The sequence below is a fragment of the Carica papaya genome, chromosome 6 (assembly GCF_054855325.1).
Source record: "Carica papaya isolate Zhongbai chromosome 6, ASM5485532v1, whole genome shotgun sequence".
Classification (NCBI taxonomy): Eukaryota; Viridiplantae; Streptophyta; class Magnoliopsida; order Brassicales; family Caricaceae; genus Carica; species Carica papaya.
In genome coordinates, this window is record NC_142314.1 from 33,897,404 (window position 1) to 33,921,866 (window position 24,463).

Genomic DNA, 24,463 nt, shown 5'->3' on the forward strand with positions numbered 1-24,463 from the left:
TATATATATTTTTTATTTAAAAAATTGAAATTTTTTAAAGTTACTTAATTAAAAATAAAGTGGCAGACAATTATTAATTATTGATCTAAACTTTAATTTGTTTAATTTTAATTAGTGATGTATATATGCACTTCACCTCTATAATTGCTTTTTTTTTTTGTAATTATATATAATTTTTTTAAGCAATCTTAAGCTAAGCTACTTTAATTAGCACTGTCTAAAAAAGAGAGAAAAATAAAATTTGGGAAAAAAGATTTGTAAAAAAAATTTAATGGATTTTTTAGTAATTTTTCTTTTTATAAAATTAATTAATTAAGCGTTTAATTTGATATTTATGTTAACAATAATAATTTTAAAGATTTTCTCAAACTGTGTAATATACGATTTTAATTTATTAGATATAAGGAAAGTATTTTTAAAACATTTAATAAAATATGATATGTATATATTACATCACTTGATTTTCATAAATAAAATTTAATTAAAAAAATAAATATCTGTATATATATATATATATACAAACACACACGATGAGAGTGGATATATTTGTAGATTCTGAGAAGGATTTCCAATTTTTCATCTCTTAAAAGATTCTTCCTTCGCATCTTTGTTTGTCTTTGTGATAACATCTTGGCGCATTATGTTTTCCTTTTCCTGTTTGCTTATATATATATATGTATGTATGTATGATGTCATAATTAAAATTAAACCAAGATGATAATTTATCATTTACAACTTTATTTATGAATTTTATAATAAATTAAAAAAAAAGATTTTGTATATATGAAAAAGGTTGATTTTCTTATTTTTACAATATAATTATCTTTTTTTTATCCATATAAATAAAATATAGAATTAATATCAACATGTAATTACATTAAAAAAAAAAAATTTATTGAGACCAAATCACTAGTTAACACTAATAAATATTAATGTAATAAAAAATTATCGTTACTATATAATTTTATTAATTTCATTATTGTTACGAATTTTTTACAGTTGATTAGATTATATAAATATTTATCGAGGTATTTATTAAAATAAATTAATTATGTTAATTTAATTTTATATCTAATTATTATAATTTATTTTGATTTAACTTCGAAAGTAAAAATTATAAAAAAAGAATTGTAAAAATCACATGTAATCAACTAAATACCCTTTTCAATAATATTCATTTTAGTATAATTATAACATTATGTGTAATGATTTTTAGTGTTTGAATTAGTTCAGATTATTATACTTAATTTGTATAAACTATATAATAATGCAGTATTATTGAGGAAGAAGAAGCTTGCTGGAGGTGGTAGGGTTTAGTCTTATACATGCATATATATACAGTGTGTGTGTGTGTGTGTGTGTGTGTGCGCGCGTCTCTCTCTCTCTCTCTCCCTATATATATATATATATAGTGGGATTGGATAATTGCACTTATATATATATATATATATGTATATATGTTCCTTCAGTTTGTGTCATGGAAAACACTTCAATGGGAAGAAAAGCTTAAAGGGGTACAGAGTGGAATCCATGCTCATCACGTTGACCCTCCATTTCCATTTGTGTACAAATTCTATTTATACAAAATGCTTTATTGTTGATTTCTGTCTAATGGAATCACCTTTAACAATTGCATGTTGATTCATTCACCTTTACATACATATACACACACACACACACACACGAAAACATACATGTATTATATGAAAATGGACGTAATTATAATTTCATGATCTGCTTCCTACTAATTTGCTTAGATTTTGTTGCTCACCGCTGATTTATATATACAATTCTTCAGCCACTAGCTATATGTAAATACTGAACAAATAATATATGTATATGTATATATATATAGAGAGAGAGAGAGAGAGAGAGAGAGGCTACTAATGGTTCTTGGAAATGGTCCTTCGTATGGTCTTCCTGAGCTAGTTGGCTACTTGTTAAGGGATTAAAAGTAATTCGCCCCATATATATATATATATATATATATATTATTTTACATTTATATAATAATCTTATTTTATACAAGATCCTAAATTAAAATTTTTATCCTAAACTAAAACTAACATAACCACAGGATCAAAGTTCATTGATCTTTTGACTATATTTTCAAATAAATTCATATGTATCTTCATATATATATATATATATATATACGGAATATATCTTAGAATCTGCATATCGTGAAAAATAATATATCTAAGATTTATTAAAATTAAACAAATATAAAATATTCGATTTTGAAGAAATTATTTTTTTTCCTTGTTTGATCGTAAAAATCTTTTTTTTTTTTTTCTCTTTTGATTTGTTCATACTGGCGCCAATAAGAAATTACGTGAAAAAAGCAATTTATTTTAATTTTTTATTTTTTATATTTTATTTATTTATTAAGGTCACACCGCTCAGTACTAATAAAATAAAATAAATTTACATAATAAAAATATTATTAATAACTAAAAATAAGATTATATTTTTTTATATATTAGATTTAACTTTAAAAGAATCAAATTAATTTTATTTAAAAAAACATAAAAAGAAATAATTATTGATATTTTTATATTATGTTAATTGGAATTTTAATTAGTAATTGGGAGAATCAAAGATAACATGCAGGATTATCGGCGGCTGCTGTAAGAAAGCACGAACCAGTTTGGTAAGAAGAGATTCCACGCCGCCATTTAAACTATGAATATGAAGAATTAATTCATTTACTCAAAAAAAGAAAAAGAAGGAAATTTGGTGTAAATTCAAATCAATTGAAAAAGCTTGAGGAAAATCTTCTCAAAAAAAGTGAGTAGACACTGATTTTCTTTTCATGGGAAAAGTGTTTCCGAATTTTGGATTTATGCGTTACAAAGCTTTATGTTGAGATTTAAGATGATAGATGAAAAGAATTTCAATCCAACAAAATCGAATGCAGGAACTAATGGATTACGCGTTGGATTCATGTTCGTATAGACTCAGTTTTGCGTGTTCCTCGCCTATTTCTAGCTTATCTCACTTTCAAAGGGCACAAACATGCTAAGCCACGTGTCCTCTGTCTCTATCTCCCTCCGGTTGCCCTACATAAACCTCTCTGGTTGAGCTAATGGAAGCTTATGTTGAGTCGGTGCTGATGCTTGCTACTTGGTCTAGGTAAGCATCTATTCTTGTTTTGGATGCTGATATGCAGATACATTTATGTTTGTGGGTGTGTGTATATGATTTTGGGATTTTTGCATGTGATGAGATCGGAGAAAGAGTCTTTTCTTGGAGAATTTGAATCTGATTCTTTCTTTCCTCTTTCCCTATTTATCCATTTAAGGTTCGGACTTCAATTCATTCAGTTCAATTTAGGTCTCCCTTTTCAAGATCAAGATCAATTTTGAATTGCTGCCTTCCGTACTATTTCTACTAGGTAATTCCTCAAACGAGTAAATTCCTCAATTGTCCGTTCTTCTCTTTTCCATTTGTTTTTTCTTTTTTTTTTTTTTTTTTGGTTGGTTATTTCTTGCTAATTGATTTGATTTCATTGACTATTTGAGCTCCAATGTAATCTCTGTTGATGGTGAAAGCTCTCAAGTTCAATGGGGCCTGGGGTGTGTTTGTGTGTGTGTCTGGAAGTGAGACAGACTAAGGTTGAGAGCCCACCAAATTTTGGTCTTTCATGAGGCTCTCCATTTCCTCTCTGAGTTTGCTCTTGTTGTGTACTCTTGGATAATTTTTAAAATTCAAGCTGCATACCGCATTTCATATTTATCTATATATATGTACATATTGTTCTTTTGTCCTTGCGTCGCTGGTTGTCTTGGTAGCATTGAATAATCATGAATCGCTACGTAGATATTGATCTTATCCTCTTGGAGTTTTTGGATATAATTGTTATTATCTAATGAATCAGCATTTACATTCCTGATGGCTAAATAGACCCCATACAATTACTAGTTTTCTTATACAATCTTTGCGGTCCACTATGTTTATAATTTTTTTCATTTCCAAAGATGAATATGTTGCCTCTGCCTAGCTAATCTACAAAATTTTACTGTGCTTATGTCTCTTGAGAGTCCACAAGCTCCTTTGTTGCTTGTATGGTTAATATGATTCTTGGCAGGTTTAACTGGTGAAGACCATGCTGGTTTGTCTTTTGAAAGAGCAAATATTTGATATATGAGTGCATCAGCTTTAGCTTTCAAGATTTTCAAAATTGGAAAAGTCGGATGCTGACGAATTTATCTTAAAAAGAATTGTCAAATTCCTATCAGAGTCTGCTTAGATTTTGCTACCATAAAAAGACTAATGCTTATTAAATATTAAGCAATGATTTAAAATGTGTGTTGCTGGTGATGAGACTTCCAGGTCATCAGCGTTGATTAAGCATGTTAAACAAGATTAAATACTATAATTATTAAATTACTCAAAAGTCAACACAGGGTATAAAACAAATTAGGGTTCTATGTAGTGTGATTAAAGGGATGTATAAAGATTGACAACATAAACCTTGCTAGATTCAATGTGCATTGCCAGGAAGGCTTATCTAATCAAATGGCTGCCATGTCATGGAAGTTTATCGTTATTATCTGGGAATCCTATTTATTATATGAGATTTAATTAATTTTTCAGGCTTTATGTTTGCTGGTTAATTGGGAAACCATGTGAGACATGCTCTTGACGAAACATGTAGTTTTGTCTGCTGATGAGGCTTCCTACTTCTTTCTTTGAAACTTGTCAATTATAAATTAAAAAATATTTTTGGAAGATGAAATTTTATGAATGTATCATGTTCCTGAATTTTATAATATGAGATGAGAAGTGAAGAACCGAAATCTATCTCTGCTACTTTTTTGCTTATTTTCTTTAGATCTTATGATATGTTGTACTAACCCAAATTGTGCATGTTTTAATATTAAATTACATCAAACTTACCTCAAGTCATTCACATTTTTCCATCATTGTTCTTCTTCTCCAGCTAACCAAGTCCCCTCTCTGAAGAAAGTGGTTTAAATAAATCAGACCCCCTAATTTTGCATCCATAAGTGAGAAAATACTATTTGTTGAGCTTTTCTCAGATTTATAGAGTGCAATCATGAATGCCTTAGCAGCAACCAACAGAAACTTCAAGCTGGCAGCTAGGCTCCTGGGGTTAGACTCGAAGCTTGAAAAGAGTTTACTGATTCCATTCAGGGAAATCAAGGTGACCAATTTACTGTTCTTTAGCTCTTCCTAAGGATCCCTTAGTATCTGTAGTTTTTTTTTTTTTTTTGCAACTTAGTATTTAGTGTTCAAATTCCTATTGGATTAAGTACCCAGTTGCCTGATTATAAAAAAAAAAAAACCATTTGCCTGATGTTCATAATATTTTTTTTTTCGTCCTTTTTCTTGGGTTGGTGGGGGGAGATGTTCAAGATTTTCATATTATTCCTTCAAAATCATTCATGGTAAACACCAGAATGAAACTGGTTCAAATATTTTTATATTTTCTTGATTTTTAATTATATATACATTTATTATGTGACAATTTTAATGAGCATAGTTCTTCCTGTCCAACAAAATTACAGGTTGAGTGTACCATACCAAAGGACGATGGCACTTTGGCATCTTATGTTGGGTTCAGGGTTCAGCATGACAATGCAAGAGGTCCCATGAAAGGAGGGATCAGATACCACCCAGAGGTTGTAATGCTCTTCGTATTTTGGTTTTTTCAGGAGGAAGATAAAAATAAAATCGTGGAATTTCCTAAATAACCTGAAATGTGGAAATGGTACCTTGATTTGGAACTTTAACATGTTGTGAAGTTTCTTCATGAATAATTCAGATTAGAATAGTAATGGAAGGATTTTTGCCTGGAAGATAAGTTCTTCTTTACCTACATATTATCCTTTCTGATGATTCTATTTAAAACAGGTTGACCCAGATGAGGTGAATGCTCTAGCGCAACTAATGACATGGAAAACAGCAGTAGCAAATATCCCGTATGGAGGAGCTAAAGGTGGGATCGGCTGTGATCCAGGGACTTTAAGCATATCTGAACTAGAACGACTAACTAGGGTTTTCACTCAAAAAATACATGATTTGATTGGAATCCACACTGATGTACCTGCACCTGATATGGGTACTGGTCCACAGGTTGGTCATATAAACTTAACATAAAGTATCAGATATTGTCTAGTATATTTGATGTGTTTAGCTTGGTAATTTTTTCTGTAATTATGAACTGTCTTCAATCACTTTTTCTTGCTTTTTTTGTTGTGAAACAGACCATGGCATGGATACTAGATGAGTACTCCAAGTTTCATGGCCACTCTCCTGCAGTTGTGACCGGAAAACCTATTGTAATTTTTGCATTCCAACTTCAATTTAAACTTTGATTGTTATTTCCTGTAGGCTTCTTCTGCTTATTAGCAGACATATCGCTACCTGCGACATAAATTTGCGGTTTTTTGTCTTATTTTTATTGTCTTTTAAGCATTAATTGATTATTTCCAAAATAGGACAGTCACAATGACAGTTATTCCAAATTCTTCCTCTGCCTACGACCAACGGATAAATTTATAAACTGATTCCTTAAATTGATTATTTCCAAAATGGGGCAGTCATGATGAGAGTTATTCCAGATGCCTCCTCTGCCTACAAACAACAGATAAACTTATAAACTGATTCCTTAGATTGATTATTTCCAAAATAAGACAGTCATGATGACAGTTATTCCAAATGCCTCCTCTGCCTGGAAACAACTGATAAATTTATGAACTGATTCCGCTCCTCCACTGCAGAATAGTGCACATTCTTTTCGCTGTGAATTTTTATTTATTTGAAAATCTTTCATTTATCAGGATCTTGGTGGATCATTAGGGAGAGATGCAGCGACAGGACGAGGAGTGCTCTTTGCAACAGAGGCCCTGCTTAACGAGTATGGGAAGACAATCTCTGGACAAAGATTTGTAATACAGGTATCTCCATTGTACTATTGGAACATAATATGCTCAAGATTATGGTCATAATTGTAAGTGACATGAAATTTGTGTTTCAACTCAGGGTTTTGGGAACGTGGGTTCCTGGGCTGCCCACCTTATTCATGAGAAAGGAGGGAAGATTGTGGCAGTAAGTGACATTACTGGAGCAATAAAGAACGTCAAGGGAATTGATATCCCAAGCTTATTCAAACATGTAAAGGAAAATAAGGGTGTCAAAGGATTCCATGGCGCGGATTCTATTGATCCAAAGTCAATACTAATTGAGGATTGTGACGTTCTTATTCCTGCAGCCCTTGGAGGCGTCATCAACAGGTTGTTTTTGCAGGATAGTAACTCCTTCTAGATGATATTAATAACCAAAAAGTAAAACATATCGTTTAGGGTTCTCAAAAATCAAAATGATTTTCATCAACGTCTTGTTTTTTTCTAGGTTCTTGATAATGTTTTAAATATTTTATGATTCATGATCTTGGTTAGCCAAATGTTTTTACGTAAATGTTTCTTGTCCGGTTGAAGGGAAAATGCTAATGATATCAAAGCCAAATTTATAGTGGAAGCTGCTAACCATCCAACTGACCCACAGGCTGATGAGGTGAGAATAAACTTGAAGTCTAGAGTTACACAAATCAAATCTCCATTTTGATTTCATGCAATATAATAGTTACTGCCTTTTGCAGATATTGTCAAAGAAAGGGGTCGTTATTCTACCAGATATATATGCAAACTCAGGAGGAGTCACTGTCAGTTACTTTGAATGGGTGCAGGTACTGTATTTTGTTTCCATTCTGCTGTCAGTCTAGCACCGGCTGTTTGTTTTAATTTTCATGTTCTTGTTTTGCTTCGTCAGAAAAAAAATGATCCATAAAACTCTCATTCTTCCTTTTTTGCTTAAGCTGACGTTTACTTTATATCTGGCAATTGGTGCACTGCAGAATATCCAAGGCTTCATGTGGGATGAGGAGAAAGTGAACAATGAGCTAAGGACTTACATGACCAAAGGTTTTAAGGATGTGAAGGAGATGTGCAACACCCACAACTGCGATCTTCGAATGGGTGCATTCACCCTCGGTGTCAACCGCGTTGCCCGGGCAACTGTTCTCCGGGGATGGGAAGCCTGAGATAATTTGCACTTGAATAAAATCGACACCCAAATAAAGGCCCCATATTTGTTTTTTTCCAGTAGTTTTCGATTACCTACCGTAGTGGATTAGAAACTGAAAAGAGGATGTCGTTTTTATCTTGTCTCGGTGCTAATTTATATATTTAATTTTCATCTAAAGAAGTTCTCATAAAAGGTATATGATATATATGGGGGGAATGATTAAGTATGATAATTGCTGCTTAATCCTATAGATAACCATGAAGTGTGACTTGGAGCAGACATCTCCGGAGATTATGATATGATGTTTAAAAGCCAATATTTAAACGCTTCATACCGGGACAAGATGTTATAGAGATTCAAAATGTCGTTCAAAGTGCAGGGACTGTCTTTTTTTTTCTTTTTTATGTTAATGTAATATTAAAATTCAACTCTTCCTTTTCTCCTCATTAAAAAATTACTGCTACAAACATAAACTATTTAATTCTCAGTCAAAAGTGCAGGAAAATTAATTATTTGATCATTAGAGCCACTACCCGCCTGGAAGTAAATAAATTTAATTCTCATCTCAAAAATAGAACCTCTTCAATGAAATATAAAATAATATATATATATATATATATATATATATATATATATATGGAAATGGAGTTTTATTGAAACGTTGAAAAAATAATAATTTCTTCTTTGTCATTTAGATGAACAAATTTTTATAATTATTAAGAATTCAACGACATCCTTCCCCTCGAATCAGACGAAGAAAAAAGAGTTGGGGCCCTGTTGAGTTCTTATTGCTTCCATGTCTACTAAACCAATCACATGAATATCAATTACAGTACCCAGAAGAATCCTTTCAGTAATATTAGTCATCTATCCGGCTTCACTCCATATTCCATCAAGTGGTCATACTATAAACATAAACAGTCATAAATAATTATAATATATGATCCTTCTAAATGAGATTAAAAAAATTTAGACTATTAGTTATTTTATTATTCTACTTTTTTTTTTTTCTTTTTTTAATTGAAAAAATAAAAAAACTAAAAAAATAAGTAATAACCCCCACTATAAACTGGTACGAATTCAACATTTTATTTGTTCAGGTTTAATTATGTAACATTTATAATAGAATCAGTGATAAACGGTGATTTATCCTGTGACTGATGTCAGCAGTTCGAGTCCACTTAGCTCCAATTTATGAACTTAATCAGTACAAAGCGATACGATAACACCAATTTTTTTCGATTCTGACACTTCAATTTATAATTTTTTATTATTTATATTGATAAAATAAAATCCTTCCATTTTAGCAACACCTTAGAATAACATAACTTTAAAGTTACGAACAAAGTACAAATAGGGATAGGCTTATGGCGGAAGCCTAGACACCTAAAGACGAGGAAGGACATAATAAGCAACGAAATGCTTTGGAAGTTAAAAATAAGTGTAGATCCAAAAATTCTCGAATAAGTCAACCTTTCAAACTGCTGTTAAATCCATGTACAGATAAGAGACAACCTAACAAACTGAAACAACTTAGTAGCCAGAAAAAACGAAAGCAAAAGTGATTCTCATAGTAGCCACAAGCGAAATGGAAGCAACCTAAATCGGAAAAAAGGGATTGTGGGCAAGTAATAAAAGTGTCGTGCTGCTAGGCCTTTGCTCTTTCCTCACCATTGGGAATTTGACAATGGAGATGCGTTTACACATACTTTTCCTTTGGTAAATCAGTAAATTCTAAGCAGGCAGAGCAACTAAGATTCAAGTAAATATGTGAAGCAAATTTAACTCCATTGACAAACCAAATTAACTAACACAAACTTTTATGGTCATGTCTCTAAAGCATTTTTTGGGAAAAGATGGTCACTGTCATTGCTAGTGTTACAGGATATATTGTTCTATGATCTCCCCCCTCTGCCCCTAAAACCTCCACCACGACCACCTCTGGGCGGTCCACCTCTGCCACCCCTTGGACCACCTCTTCCACGAAAAGAACCTCCACGACCACCACCTCTACCACCACCTCGTCCTCCACGGCCACCACCTCTTCCAGCAGCTTGAGGCTGTCCTCTGAAACAAAGGACTTGTACCATTAAAATTCAATTGATAACAAAACTTCAAATTCTAAATTAGACCTAGCAATTACGAAAGCAAGTTATTGAACTTGCCACATAAGCAAACCTCTGTAATTATGTAAATACTGTAAAGTGCATGGAAAGGACATGAATAATACAAATTAAAATGGATGGATACAAGCAACTTCAATCAAACTGAGTAGCGTGCAATAGAGCCATGATTTCAGCAATAAGTCTATAATGAACTGAATACTTAAGTTCAGGATAAATATGAGTGCTGACATAAAAAATACAAAAAATCATAATATATGCAAAGCAAATAGTAATGCAATCACCAAAGATGAATAAATCACAGAAGATTCCAATATGATTATTTGGTGCTTAAGCATAAAAAGATAAGATCAATAAATCACAAAAGTTTCCAATATGGTTATTTGGTGCTCAAGCATAAAAAGACTTGTTAGTTGTTCAAAAGCATTTAATCAATGGAGTCCTTCTAACATAGAGCATGCAATGTATCTAAACTTCATCGAGCAAATAAATTTTTCATGTTTACGAAACAAAATACCAAAGACTTGTTGTATGCTATCCATATTGTTGTTCAATCAGATGATAGAAAAATCTCAACATTCCATCATTGACCTAGAAAGATTTTAACTAATGAGTCAACTAGACCATAGAGGCAAAAGTTCAATATTCTGTTTCAAGACAATCAAAAAGCTGCTCCAGTGTTGCCACTATAACATCCCCAAGAACCAAAAAACACTTGTCTATGCTGTGAATATAATAAATCTAATGATGTTCCAACATGCCTCATCTAAAAGAAATTTTTTCAGCATCACAAATGCTCCTTCAAATAGAGGAAGCAAAGAATCTCAGGAACCCAACTGTTTTACCAATTCCAGCAGAAAAAGCTTCCAAAACATTTGACGTTCCTATGGTAAAATGTCAAGCATCCAGTAAATTCCTAAATAAGTATCCGCTAACTTTTCATATAGAATATTATGCAGCTTATCAAGACCAGTTACAGGGAGCACATCAAAAAGATTTGTTTCATCTAAAACTAGAAGCTTTCTGAAATTTTATATGTATTCCCTTGACGAAAGGATTCAACCAGACAACATCACCCATAAGAAATTAAAGGGATAGCTTACTTTGGCTGCGGAAGAAATCTTGCAAGTGGCAAAAGCTTAGCAGGGTCGATGTAGAACTTATCACCGGCTGAATATGAAGTTGCTATAATGCCTTCCATCATTTTGATAGAAAAATACTGTAACATGAAGACAGACAAAAAGCCGCATAAAAACCCTAACAAGATAAACAGAAGGCATTAGCAACATAAAAGATCTGTAAGGCAGCTCACAGATTCATTGATTGGACCGAAGATTTCATCAACTTTTCCTATTTGCGTCTTATTATGCAGATAAATTGGGGCATTAAAGTAGGGTATTTTCTCGTTGGTCAGCTTGGTCACAGCATCCCCCTCGCATGCATGAAGAAATGTCGAAACCTCTATAAAAGACAACAACAAAGCCTTGTTATAACAGGGTCAACACCTTGAAATGAATAATGAAAATCTAGTGACTTTAAACTTTTATTCGATCACCAGTTCAGAAAATGGGATAGCTTAGCTTATGACAACAAGAAATATTCTTTTTAGAATGCAATAGATCTCTGAAGAGATAAGCTTATACGCCCACTTAGCGCAACCACTAAAAGAGAACATTTATTTGCGTTTACTTTTTGCATATGTGCGGATCTATACAAATAGTACAGGCAAGTTCAGTTCCATCTGTTGTCAGTGAAGCCAGATAAACCAGCAAAAACAGAACAGAACCTAGAAACAATGCCCTTTCATTTCTCCTCCGTAACTGGTGTAGTTTCTGTTATTTCCTATCGAGTCTTTCCAACGACCAAGCAAGACAAAACAAGGGAGAAAATAAAAAGTACATGAGAAAGGATAGTGATCAGACCGACAACTTCATCGGGAGGTCCCTCGTCACGGAACCCGCCGCGTCCACCAAATCCACGTCCTCCTCTTCCGCCACGACCTCCACGACCTCCGTCTCGGCCACCTCGGAAGCTACCGCCACCTCTTGGAGGTCTCATTGTTCGCTGTTTCCTCGAGTTGCTTTCGTCAGTGGTGGCTTCCAAAGGGTTTAGCCCCTCGAGCAAACATTCGTAGGGTTTTGTGCTTCCTGCCTGCCTGGTTGGATTCATGGGCCGTAAATTGGGCCTCCATTTATATGGTTAAAGCAAGTCCATAACTTTGGAGTATAATTATTTTCAAATTTGACCAGTTATTTTCTTTTTTTATATTTTGACCCGTATCTTGCCCTTTTTAAAATTAAAAATTTAAGATTTTATTTTTTTATTAATATTATCTTATTAATTTTTTAAAAGATAAAATTAATTTCCTGAAAATAATTTCTTTTAGTTTTTGTAACACCCAAAAAAATTTCTTTTCATTTTTATTATTATTATATTATTTTATTTTATTTTATTTTATTTTATTCTATATAAATATAATTTAGTATTAATAGAATTTAATTTATTTTTATTTTATTTTAATGAAAATAATAATAATAATTGATAAAAATTATTTAGGAATTTAATTGAAAATAATTTTGAAAAAAATGGGTGAAAATTTGGGTTTTTGGGGTGTTTTTGAAAGAAAAATCGAAAACTAAGGGGTCAAAACGCAATTTAAAAAAGTTGTCTCACGTCAGCTGCCCGATCAGCAGCCCCGGCCAACCAGGACATGCCAGGTGACAGAGACACTGACGCGAGAGGCCACGCAGAAGGGAGCCACGTGGGCGATCCGTGTGCGCACGATCGAACGGCTGAGATCCGTTCCCGCGTGCACGGACGGCCCAGATTGCATCGCGCACGGACGGTCCCGATTGAATCGCGCACGGACGACACAGATTGAATCGCGATGAACGACCCAGATTCATTCCATATTTAATCGCGATCGGACGGTCCAGATTAAAAATGATAAACAGCTGATATCAAAAGTGGATGGGTATAAATAACTTCATCTGCACCCAAACCCTAACCCTACCCGCCAGAGAAGACAGCCCAACCGCCGGGGAGCCGACCGTCGCCACCCGTCGCCGTACTGGAGAAATTTCTGGCTACCAAACGAGGTAAAAATTCTACCATTTGCTCAAAATTTGATTCTAAACCCACCTATGGCCAAATCGGAGCGAAAGTATCGGCTAATTGGCCAGAAAACGCCGTCGAAGCTCAGCGACGCCGCCGCAGGGTGTCTCGATTTTTGCCTCCAATGAGGCCCTTTCCGATTCCCGTTCGATATAATTTTTTCACCGTTGTGATCACCGTTTCCTTCTCTACAGGTTGACTGGAGCAAAACACCCAACCGTGACGTGAGCCGGAGGAGCCGCCGCACCGAAGAGCCCCACCACTGGTGAGCTTCGATTTTTCACGTATTTTCGGCCTACCGAATGCCCTAAGTGTGTTTTCTCACAGGAACCGATGCAAGTTTGGCTGAATTCGACCGAAAATAGCCAACCCGATGCGGATCGCCGCCATGTCGAAATTCTGAAATTGGCCAAGTAAACCCTGGGTCTAATTTTTTGGGTTATTTGGGACATGTGTAGGTACCGTAAACGTGTTTCAGTTCCCGATAAAAAATTCAAGGAACCCAGGCACCACTTGTAAGCGCAGTAAAAATCTAGTTTTTGACGTCAAATCAAATAAGGACCCCTCACTTTATTTTCTATCATAGAATTAAAGTTCGAATAAATGGTAATACTGTATTTTGTGCAATTAATAGATATGCATAATTAATTAAGGTTACTAATGAAGCCCGAAATCGGACATTATTCCTTGTCGATTTCTGCTTAATTTATTTTACAGTTTAAATATATTATGATATCTGGTTTATCTATTTTATGGTTTGAATCACTGCTTACTTCATTACTGTTTGATTTTGGGAATCTAAGATATGCTTGCTTTGTTGGATGCATGTTACTTGTTTATATATTTATGTTTGAGTTGGTGACGGAAACTAAAGACAAATAGGAATGGGATGTGATTTGATAAATGAATAAGATGACAGCCTCACTAGATATCCTGGGAGATGGTGGACAGACTGGGTTCATAGTGAACCCTATCATGAACGTTGTCTCATATCGGACGGGGTATGGAGACTTGGTCATTTGGCGCTCATACCGGACGGAGTATGGGGACAGTCCGCTTCACCCTCATACCGGACGGGGTATTGAAGTTTATTATTTTGGCGCTCATACTAGACGGGGTATGAGGACGGCCCTAGAATTAAGATTGTTTAAAGGTAATGGTTCATGTGTAGCGATGACCCATATGGATCCCCATGAATACTAGTAGGTTGGTGAAAACGAGATAATATGACAATCAGTTATTGTTAATGAATACAGATTTATGATATAATTTATGTTACTGATTATGCATGAAATTATTATCTGTATAATGTTATTATTTTTATAGGTTGTTTTCACAAGTTCTCCAAGAGTAAGAAAAATGGTAAGTGATTTTATATTAAATAATTGTATTGGTTTAAAATTTGTGCTCGATTGGTTGTTTTCAGTTTTCTATCAACCTTTACTTCTGTGATGGTAATATAGTGTAATGTTCTTATTAGGATAATGTAGTTCATTCCTTATTTAACCATTTCAGGTCATGAGGACCTGGTTCCCGAGCCTGATCCATAAGAAGACGGCGAGTAGATGCTAGATACTTTATACTTTCCTTTATTTTTTCTATTTCTCATATTTCTTTTAGAGAACTTATTCAGTGATATTGTTTAGTACTTTTAAATTTTGTGTAAGGGATGTTAACCTTAATCTTTTATTTTGCTTCCGCACTCAGATTATTATATATATTTCCTTTTAAATTTCCGGAGTCGTTATAATTTTACTCTTTTTTATTTCTCAATTCAGGTAATGTGTAAATAATTTTATTTATTTTTCATTTAAATTTCTTATAAATATAATTAATGTAGCAGTATGTTATTAATTTTTATTAATATGGCTGCCACATGGTATCCTTTTTTTTTTCTTTTTCTTTTTCTTTTACTAACATTAAGCTGAAATTAATGTCAATTAATTATGTTAATAATCATACTGTGTTGAACTGTTATTATTGTATGTACACATTCATATATAAATACCATTTTCTTAAACAATTTTACTAGTCTGTTTTGGAAATTATAATATTATAAAATACTTAAGTTAAATATCAATTTCAACATAGATTATAATTCTTAAAAACTGTTACTTCCAAAAAAATTAAGATCCATGGCTAGAAAATTCTTACCCACAATAAATGCAATAAAATTATAAACTCAAGATCTCTGCAACATTATCCTTCCAAGAATTCTAGTCATAGAAAAAACCCAAAGAAATTTGATTGTCTAGGAATATCAACAATGGGGTGTAGAAATTGAAACAAAGAAACTACCTTCAAAGCAGTTTTCCAGCAGGAATATGATCATTTCATGCATTCATGTAAAATTAATTTTCTGAAGGAAGGAAAATTTTATGAGACATGGAAATGTTATCCCATTTCCTTGTTCTTTCATTTATGATAATTTAAAAGTAAAATGACAGTCAAGAACCATAGCCTGGTAAGCAATGACCAGATTACTATGGTAGATATGTTTTAACAAACCGTTGCCCTGCTCGCGCATATCAGCTTTCGGGCAAACCATGTTTTCCAACTCTCAATTCTATCATTTCTCTTCTCTTTTCCTTTTTACATTCACATATGGGATCATCCTATATAAGAAGCTGGATTACCTTTTTAACTTCCATATGAAAGTTAAATCTGCACATGTGAAATTATCTCAAGACAGTCTTCTTTGCTTTCAAAATTTTAAAGGCAACATACAAAACATTTACATCTTCGAGATCAGCAGACGGTACGGCCATAACAGATTGATGCGATGTAGAGATTTTTGGACCATTTTTCCTGAAAGAGGATCATGGTAGAACAATTAATCATTATCTCAAATAGGAGAAAGATAATTTATTCTCTTCTGGAGTTAGACACAACATCTCAAAAGCATTTAAACCTCTACCTTAACATGGGTGCTCGGGAAAGCAGAGGTTCTCAGAGTTTCCTGAGTTTCATCCAGCATCTTTCGTTTTGGTATGCTCAACACAAAAGCTGCTTGATCTGATGTGGCAGCCATGGCTGTTATCCTGAAACCATTCTCCCACCGGCGATGTATTCCTTCACTTGGGTACAAAAAGTCTAGTTCCACAACCTTGAATTAACAGATGAAATAAAACAAAGATACAGCAAAATCAGCAATTGAGCAAATGCATATACATGTCTTCACTACGGAGAAACTAAACTAAGTCCATACCTGCTCAGAATATCCAGAGTTCCTCGACATTACCACACCCCAACGACTACCAGCAGTTGTCATGGAGGTCACGTGAAACCCTTCCTTCCACTTCTTATTTATCCACTTGAAAGGAAAAGACTCACTCACTTTATAAGACTGCTGGGTGTAAGGAGTTCCTGCAAAATTGCAGAATTTTATAAACCTCAGGACTGGTTGGTTAATCACAAAACAGTTTGATCTATTGTAACGTAAGATTTCAATGTCTAAACACAAAAAGAAAGGAGCCAAGCTTTGACCTTCATTCCTATGCACAATATCTTAGAAAATATTGATAGAAATGAACAGCAATAATTCCACTAAAAAAACCACAAGTACTCTTCGACATAGCAACCAACCTTTGGACATCACAACCAAAGAGCTCCCATTACTTGCACCAGCTATTGAACTTATATAGTAATTCTTTTCCCACTGTTCCATAATCCAATCCTGTTAAAGTTCAAACAATTAGAATAATCAATGATTACAGCCACAAGAACATATTATAGATGATATCAACTAATGCCTTTCAACTACCTTGTGCAGAAACACAGCCGACAATTCATAAACTTGAGAGGTGAAACCTGTCCCAGCATCCATTATCAAGGCCCAGAGATTACCAGCAGATGCTAGACAGCTAATATACAAACCATCCTCGTTCCCCTTTTCTACATGCTGACGCAGCCTTGTGTCTGCAACATTGTAGTGATATCTACACACCCAATAAACACAGTAATTACTTTAATGCTAAGCAAAGGCCAATATTTCCTACATGATTTTAATGTAATGGCATCAAATATCTTATCTGATACCCAGAGACCAATTTCTTGAAATGTGCATTAGTAGATTCAAGTACCACCAAGCATTAAATGAATTCTTAGCAACTCTCAATACCAAGTTTATAAAGCATAAGAGTCCACTCTCTTGTAAATTCCTTTTCAACTTCTTGCTCATAACCCTACTTCTAGCAATTTGGATTTCACCTTTTTATAAGGTGAAAGTTGCAGGTCAAAGACTTTTCTCCTGATAATAGTTTGATTGTCTTTAAAGCTTCAAAGACTAATAGAAAAATGTCATCCCCACTGCGAGGGGGCTTAACAGCAATATAATAGGTTCATAAAGCATAAGTGTCCATCTCTTGTAAATCCTTTTCCAACTTCTTGATTCATAACCCTACTTCTAGCAATTTGGCATTTTACCTTTATAAGGTGAATGTTGCAAGCCAAAAGACTTTTTCTCCCGATAATAGTGTGATTGTCTTTAAAGCTTCAAAAACCAATAGAGAATTGTTACTGCACTGCGGTTGCCTTTACAGCAGTGTAATAAGTTGATTTTTGCTGCCTATTTGGGAAGGTTGGATTTACCCACCCAATATTAGAGATGTTTTTCACCACCAAGGGGGCAAATAATAGAGCATAAAGTACTCTAGAGGGGCATTCTTCTATTAATAATGTAATGTGCTATAGGGCTCACGACAATAAGACACTTGTCCCCAAACTATGAGGTGGCTTCATGGCTTTGCAATAAGATGCTTGTTTGCCTCCTCTGGGAGTAATGGGTTGCCCACACACTCTTAAATGGTTTTCAACGTCCAAGAGGTAGGATGAGTAAGAGGAGCATAGAATGATAACAAAAAGGGTACCCTCTGTTGGGTGCTCAGTTTTGTGGCTGGAAGTTAACGCCAGAATTTTTAGTCAACATGTTAATTTTTCTTTTGAGTGTAAAGTCATCGTGTTAAGAGTACTCATTTTATTTGCAATAAGAATGATTTGTATGTCTCTTTATGGACCAAGTAACAAGGTTCTTCCACTATGCAGAAGAACTACCAGGGTATCTTACATTGAAATTTTTTTCCACCTTATCCACTTCTGTTTCTTTCCTATTTTGGTGCCTCTTATACGATAATACCTTATACAAGTTTACCGTATTTTCTTTAATCTTGGTAATACTTTCTTTTTCTATCAAAAAGAATAAACTTCATACAGCATAAGACTCTAGTAGCATATCAGGTATCACATTCTTAAGATTGAACATAAAACTAACCTTGGATTCGATTTTTCCTCTCTAATGACCTAATTAATAAATACTAAAAAGGCAACATCATTGGAAGATATGAAAATAATTAAATGTAATGAAAATTCAACTTCATTGTTGTATTAACTCTTACAATAAATCACATATTATTAATTTATGTTCTTGTCTTATCTCATTAATTAATACCGTAACCATCCTTTTCCAAATCCATTATATTCCATTAACTATTTCAAAAAAAAAAAACAAAAGATTGAAGTTTCAGTTGACCAACAGTTAAATACAATACCCTTTCAGGTCAAGCAGATCATTATTGAAAATTTAAAGTATTGGCATCATAAGAATCAAAAGTAGAGCCACACTTATTGCCACCAATTTAATGCTTTTCTTTTAAGTTGAGCAGCCTGCCGCAGCTCATGTTCAGCCCAATAACCGGGGTAAAATCATGCATTGCCCTCAGACTTTCCCCTCCAAAAACTAAGATGGCTGTACTGATTATCAGCCAGTATCTATCATTCATATTCAGAACTAATAACAAAGAAGGCTAATCTGGGCAAGTTATGACATAAACACATGCATAAATTGCAATATTATGTTGGGAAGTGACCCGTTACCTCTGCTTCATGGGACGACGGGCATTATAAACCGAAATCCATTGGGTGGCAGGACTACCTAATCTTACTCTTTTCTTTGGCTGTTCATCCTCTTCCAAATTTATAAGCAGCCTTCCCCGTTTTTGGCCAACCTATTTATGCAAATAAGCAATAATAAAAGGTTAGCAAATCAGAGAAACCTATCCTGTTTAAAAGTGAGGGAGAGCAAAAAACAAAAAACAAATTAGAAACAAGAAACAACGACCTTAAGTGCTCCATCAATTCTAATTGGTCTAGACAACACGCATGGTTCAATTAGGGTATCAAAAAAAGATATAAGCTTGGCATAATTAGGCTCTTCATCAAACTTCATGTTTGTAACAGCTTCAAGGAATTGTTTAAATGGAGCAGGACAAAAGCAACACATCATCTCTGGAGAAGTGGCCATCTTCTTTTTACAAACAAGAAAACTCTTATTATCACCCTGCAAATTGGAAAACAGACAGTATATATTTATTAATGAGAAGAAAGGAATAATGATAAAAAGAAAAAAGATTAAAGAAACCTTTATTGCAGATCTTGAAAAGACTAGAGAGAAAAGGATTAACAAAAGAAAGAGGAAAATAACAAAAACTTTACCTGGTATCCCTGCCATGGTAATCTTCCCTTTATGAGAAATATTAATGTGTACGCCAATGACTCAAGATCATCCCTTCGACTTCCTGTGCGACCTAAATGGGCATGTACACTTGCATACCTTATAGTTCCCCTGCAAAAGGAATATACTCAAATAGAAGACCTGGGAAATTTTTTATGAATATTTGGAAATAAAACATTCAACACACCTAAATATGTCAGGCCTCTGATCATAGTCAACATGCAGACCAGAATGGGCATCTTTCCATCTTGATGCTGAAACAGACATGTGTTAGTAGCACAAGCCAATAAATCAATAGACAAGCATTTAGCGAGACTAACTTGGACCATGGAGCAAGAATAGAATGACATGAATTTTTCCGTTGAAAATCACTCAAATTGTTAAAGCTACATAGTGAACTCATGATTGATTACCATAGAAAGTAAAAGGGGAGGAAGAAGAACATACCCAAGCCAAGATCAATAAGATACAGCTTCTTCTCATCAGCCGTTCCAGGTTGACCAAGTAAAAAGTTTTCAGGTTTCACGTCTCCATGAACAAACCTTGTTTAAGAAGAGATCAATCCATAAAGAATGACAATTAGTTCTAGATTTCTCAGTATGTATTATAATCTGGGATAGTGTGCAAAAAGCAAAAACATAGAAGTTATAGTAGAACTAACCCCTTCAAATGAAGCTTCTCAAGAATTGATATTGCCTCCACTGCAATGCAGGCTGCCATGTTTGGTGACATCCTATCACATGTACTAACATATTAAAACAAATCTGGTCGGTAGCACACGCACACAATAGGTACAACAAAGTACAAGCTTGCGAATATGCTAAATGAAAGAGAGAGAGAGAGAGAGAGAGCAAAAGCTCTCAATTTCTTACGATTGTCCCAAAGAATTCCAGACATCCCAAAGGCTTGGACCAAGCATGTCCATCACCTGAAATTTTGATTTAATCACCTTAAAGCACGATATTCAAGGAAATTTAAACATCAAGGAACTCCAGCTCAAGACTTACCAGAATATAAAAGTCTCCTTGGCGACCCTTAAAATGCACCCAAGGAATTCCATAACAACCATTTAGAGTACTTAAAAAGAGAAAGAAAAGTTATCGAATTAGACGAAACCCTTTAAATTAAGAAGGTTAGAATTACTAAGAAATTCAAATACTAAAGACAAGGTACTAACTTGTACACTTGCCACTCGTAAGGAGGCCCATAATTGCAGCCTTTGCTATTTCGATGCTCAAACTTCAAGGCAACCTGAAAAAAGAGGAAAGATCAGACTTTAACCCACAGTATATTCAGCCTTTCAGTTTTCGGTCTCTAGAAGGGGCCATGTTATTTGTGGTAATACCTCAATGGCATCTGGCCCAGTTCTATCACTGCCACCGCTCACCCTTCTGCCAACATAAACCTGCCCAAAACCACCCTTACCAAGCTTCCTTTCTATCTTATATACAGGAGAATTACCCACTTGCACCTGCACAGGAAAGACAGCTTCTGTTGAAAGCTTTCCTTGAAAGTGAAAAGCAAGCTAGTTAAAATTTTTTCAATTAGTAATTATGACAAGGGTTGCTAATACGAGGAAATTTGGAAAATTAGCAAATTTCTTAGTAGTAACAGTTCAGCCCAGCAATTTTCTATCTAATGCTCAAACGCTCCACAACTGCACTCATTAAGATATAGTTTCAGAATGTTCAGATATAGTGATTACCCTTTCAGGGACCGGGGTATTGCTAGCCTCCTCCTCAACCCCCACTATCTTCTCTGCACTTCCCCCCTCCATGGCAATATCTTTATCAGCCACCACTTCTAGTCGATTATAAGCAGGTTCAACAGCTGCTAAAGCACCAGCACCAGCTTCAGGAAGAGCTTCACAAGGTTCTGGGTCCAAATTTATCACCCTGATTCCCCGACCTCTACCTGCAGCAGTTGGCCTTGCAGGTACAGCTGGTGAAGGCGCTTTTGCTAAAGCTGTAGCATTACCCCTTCCTCTCCCACCACCAACTCTTCTCCTTGTTCTATTTTGGGGTGGCAATACCCAATTCTCTCCTTGATCAATTGGTTGAGGGTTCGGCTGAATATCATCAAGGCGTTTGGATCTCCGTGCTCCGCTTCGCAACTCTGGCATCGTCACCCCATGCAAATCACATAAACAATTGTGGTTTGTGTTCCTTCAGATCACCTGCCACGTCAAAATAGCAAAGAAACATCCAGGTTACAAGCACGAAACTAGATAACGTCGCAAATGGAGAGCTCATTAATAGCAAGCATTAAACTATAAGCTTATCCTTATGCAAAATATGTATATAATAGATATCAACCCCTCTTGCAACGACAATGTAGAATTTCAAATCACAATAATAATGACTAAGTCAGAAAAATTAAAACTGAAAGAAGCAGAATTTTCCACTCTTTCACTAGCTTTTTATCTATAGAGAATCAGATGCATAACATCAAAGGTCCAAGGCTTCCAGCGCTGAGAAACACAATAATCTTGAGCAAAAGGTACCATTTTCCACAAACACATAAAAAGAATGATTCTTCCACGCACCCTGCAAATGATTAACCTAATGTAGTTAAAAAGCATACGTGAATCTGTGCATTTTACGCATTCCGTTTATGAAATCCACTTGGCTCCTCCTTCAGGTTTAATAATTATTTCGACCAAAAACAAACACTGACCAAAAATCACTCGAACAATTATGTTTGGTTCTATAACAGACATATCCATAAACAAACATCAAAAACACGCGTCTAATACCAAGAATACAACAATCAGATCAACCTAAACAATCAAACAAAGCAACAGCAACGACCATCATGAAGGATAAAAAATCAAAAGATCACACTTCAGACATGGAACGACACGGATTCTCCAAAAACCAAAAAATCTTTAATCCGATCATTGAAAAATAAAAATAAAAATCTAACTTCCTCAAAAAAATCGAAAAAATTAAACCGATCGTGAAAATAACTCATCAGTCATCGTACTCTTCACAGAATAACTCAAAAAAAAAAACAAAAAAAAAATAAGAAAAAAAAATACTCACAGATCGATCCTGAAACCGAAAACTGCAGAAAGTGAATGATCGGAGAGAGACGGAAACCGAGAGCGATCAGAACTTAGATCTTCGTCAAGTAGAGTGAACACATTCCCACGGGAAACTGAAACGGACAAGACGATGAAACTACGGTCTCCTCTATTGAATGTAAGCTAAAAGAAAAGAAGAAGATGCGGAAAATTTAGGGTTAAAGGGACGGAATTTGGAGAGAGAGAGAGAGAGAGAGAGAGAGAGAGATTTGATTGAAAAAAATTTTTATCTGATTTTTTTTTTTTTTTTTTTTGTAGGTGGAGATTTGGGCAGAGAGGCCTTTTTATCTCATGTGTATGTGAATGTGTGTGCGTGTGATGGTGGAGGTGATGCTGCTCTTCTTCTTCTTCTTCTTGTTTGTGTGATGTGTCTTCCCCTCATTACCGTGTTTAAATTAAAGTAAGAGAAAAAAAAAAAAAACATATATATATTTAAATTTTTTGAATTTTTATCATTAAAAAATATATTTTTATTCTAAAATTAAATAAAAAATCTATTCCTATAAAATTATAGAATAAAAATATATATTTGTGGATTTTTTGAAAATTTTAGATGATTCTCTTTTTTTTTTTTAAGATTTTATTTGTACGTGTTTAATAATTTAATATTACGTTGTGAACAAATTTAAAATTTATGTATAATTTATTTAAATAGAATAATACATTATAAATCATATTAGATGTAATGAAATTTACAATGCATTGTTTTAATTTAATATAAAATTTATATCAATTTAATTTTTATAATTTAAGATAAATTTTACATCATTTTTAAATTTAGTTTAACATAATATTAAAATATTTTTTTTTTAACTTTTGAAATTCACACACATATATACATTAATAAAAAAACATATATAAAACTACTAATTTTAAATACTAATTTTTAGCACTTTTAAATATTATTTTTATTATTAACTATCACGTATATTTTTTAAATTATGAAATGAATTTATGGGATTTTAAAGATAATTTAATTAAGTTTATGAGCTTCGTATGAATTTTTTTTTTAAAAATAATAAAAATAAAGCATTGAAATGTGGCATCTTTATAACCAAAAAATCATAAATGGGTTGTTTGTATAGACTTGGCAAAGACATAAAGGAAGACTTGATATTGTCTACACATAATGCATGTGTACAATGACAAAGATACCCATGTGAGAATTGAATTTCAAAATTTGTGCCATAGTGTGTGGTAGGTTTGGATATACGTGCATACATGAATATTATATGCATTAAATATGAATGGCTATCTACATATATGTGTATATATATTAATGTGTGCATTTATATGTATTCATCATATGAATAGGACATCTAATTTATATAACTAAACAAAATGATCAAAGGATTTAAAAAAAAAAAAACAAAAAAAAGCTTTCAAGCTCATACCCATATAATTTATTATATTATGAAATACATTGTTACATAGGGTTAGCAAAATTATTGAAAAATCATTTAATGTTAAAAAAAAAATAAAGTAAATAACTCTAGTAAAATAAATAAAATAAAGAATAACAAAAATAAACTTTAATTAATATGAAAAATATTTAAAAAAATATAAATAATAATTTAAATT

At 33.6% G+C, this 24,463-nt stretch overlaps 3 protein-coding genes across 8 annotated transcripts; 1 reads left to right on the top strand and 2 right to left on the bottom strand.

Annotated features, from left to right (window-relative positions):
* The first annotated feature begins 2,615 nt into the window (after positions 1–2,615).
* GDH1 (glutamate dehydrogenase 1) lies at positions 2,616–8,232 on the top strand. 5 transcript variants are annotated; one of them, XM_088222244.1, is made up of 12 exons: positions 2,616–2,653; positions 2,921–3,135; positions 3,305–3,397; positions 4,946–5,170; positions 5,535–5,648; positions 5,881–6,102; positions 6,234–6,308; positions 6,810–6,926; positions 7,012–7,262; positions 7,467–7,542; positions 7,628–7,714; positions 7,883–8,232. In XM_088222244.1, the coding sequence occupies exons 4-12, from the start codon at positions 5,063–5,065 to the stop codon at positions 8,066–8,068; spliced, it is 1,236 nt and encodes a 411-aa protein (XP_088078370.1). In that variant the 5' UTR covers positions 2,616–2,653; positions 2,921–3,135; positions 3,305–3,397; positions 4,946–5,062; the 3' UTR covers positions 8,069–8,232. The 5 variants fall into 5 exon arrangements, with proteins under 5 accessions (XP_088078370.1, XP_088078368.1, XP_088078369.1 ...); XM_088222242.1 differs by having other exon boundaries at positions 2,651–2,790; XM_088222243.1 differs by having other exon boundaries at positions 2,651–2,790; positions 5,046–5,170.
* Positions 8,233–9,823: 1,591 nt separating this feature from the next.
* On the bottom strand, positions 9,824–12,300 carry LOC110814910 (putative H/ACA ribonucleoprotein complex subunit 1-like protein 1). The gene is made up of 4 exons (XM_088222247.1): positions 12,098–12,300; positions 11,488–11,636; positions 11,279–11,394; positions 9,824–10,119 (listed from the first exon to the last, which is right to left on the bottom strand). Exons 1-4 carry the CDS (start codon positions 12,231–12,233, stop codon positions 9,948–9,950), a joined length of 573 nt encoding a protein of 190 aa, XP_088078373.1. The 5' UTR covers positions 12,234–12,300; the 3' UTR covers positions 9,824–9,947.
* A 3,363-nt stretch (positions 12,301–15,663) lies between these two features.
* Positions 15,664–23,240, bottom strand: LOC110814859 (casein kinase 1-like protein HD16). 2 transcript variants are annotated; one of them, XM_088222209.1, is made up of 17 exons: positions 22,842–23,240; positions 21,503–21,973; positions 21,143–21,268; positions 20,975–21,048; positions 20,805–20,874; positions 20,670–20,725; positions 20,459–20,530; positions 20,245–20,339; positions 19,985–20,051; positions 19,779–19,908; positions 19,402–19,623; positions 19,161–19,291; positions 17,053–17,227; positions 16,875–16,965; positions 16,498–16,655; positions 16,207–16,395; positions 15,664–16,097 (listed from the first exon to the last, which is right to left on the bottom strand). In XM_088222209.1, exons 2-17 carry the CDS (start codon positions 21,917–21,919, stop codon positions 16,038–16,040), a joined length of 2,133 nt encoding a protein of 710 aa, XP_088078335.1. In that variant the 5' UTR covers positions 21,920–21,973; positions 22,842–23,240; the 3' UTR covers positions 15,664–16,037. The 2 variants fall into 2 exon arrangements, with proteins under 2 accessions (XP_088078335.1, XP_088078336.1); XM_088222210.1 differs by having other exon boundaries at positions 19,405–19,623; positions 22,842–23,239.
* Positions 23,241–24,463: the final 1,223 nt, after the last annotated feature.

Coding starts and splice junctions, on each gene's coding strand:
- GDH1 (XM_088222244.1), top strand. CDS start 5,063: ATGAATGCCTTAGCAGCAACCAACAGAAACTTCAAGCTGGCAGCTAGG. Junction 5,649..5,880: donor GGATCAGATACCACCCAGAG/GTTGTAATGCTC, acceptor TATTTAAAACAG/GTTGACCCAGATGAGGTGAA. Junction 7,543..7,627: donor CTGACCCACAGGCTGATGAG/GTGAGAATAAAC, acceptor TGCCTTTTGCAG/ATATTGTCAAAGAAAGGGGT.
- LOC110814910 (XM_088222247.1), bottom strand. CDS start 12,233: ATGAGACCTCCAAGAGGTGGCGGTAGCTTCCGAGGTGGCCGAGACGGA. Junction 11,395..11,487: donor TCGGTCCAATCAATGAATCT/GTGAGCTGCCTT, acceptor TTCATGTTACAG/TATTTTTCTATCAAAATGAT. Junction 10,120..11,278: donor AGATTTCTTCCGCAGCCAAA/GTAAGCTATCCC, acceptor CCTTTGTTTCAG/AGGACAGCCTCAAGCTGCTG.
- LOC110814859 (XM_088222209.1), bottom strand. CDS start 21,919: ATGCCAGAGTTGCGAAGCGGAGCACGGAGATCCAAACGCCTTGATGAT. Junction 20,340..20,458: donor GAGAAGCTTCATTTGAAGGG/GTTAGTTCTACT, acceptor TTCTTAAACAAG/GTTTGTTCATGGAGACGTGA. Junction 19,292..19,401: donor TTGATGGAGCACTTAAGGTC/GTTGTTTCTTGT, acceptor TTGCATAAATAG/GTTGGCCAAAAACGGGGAAG.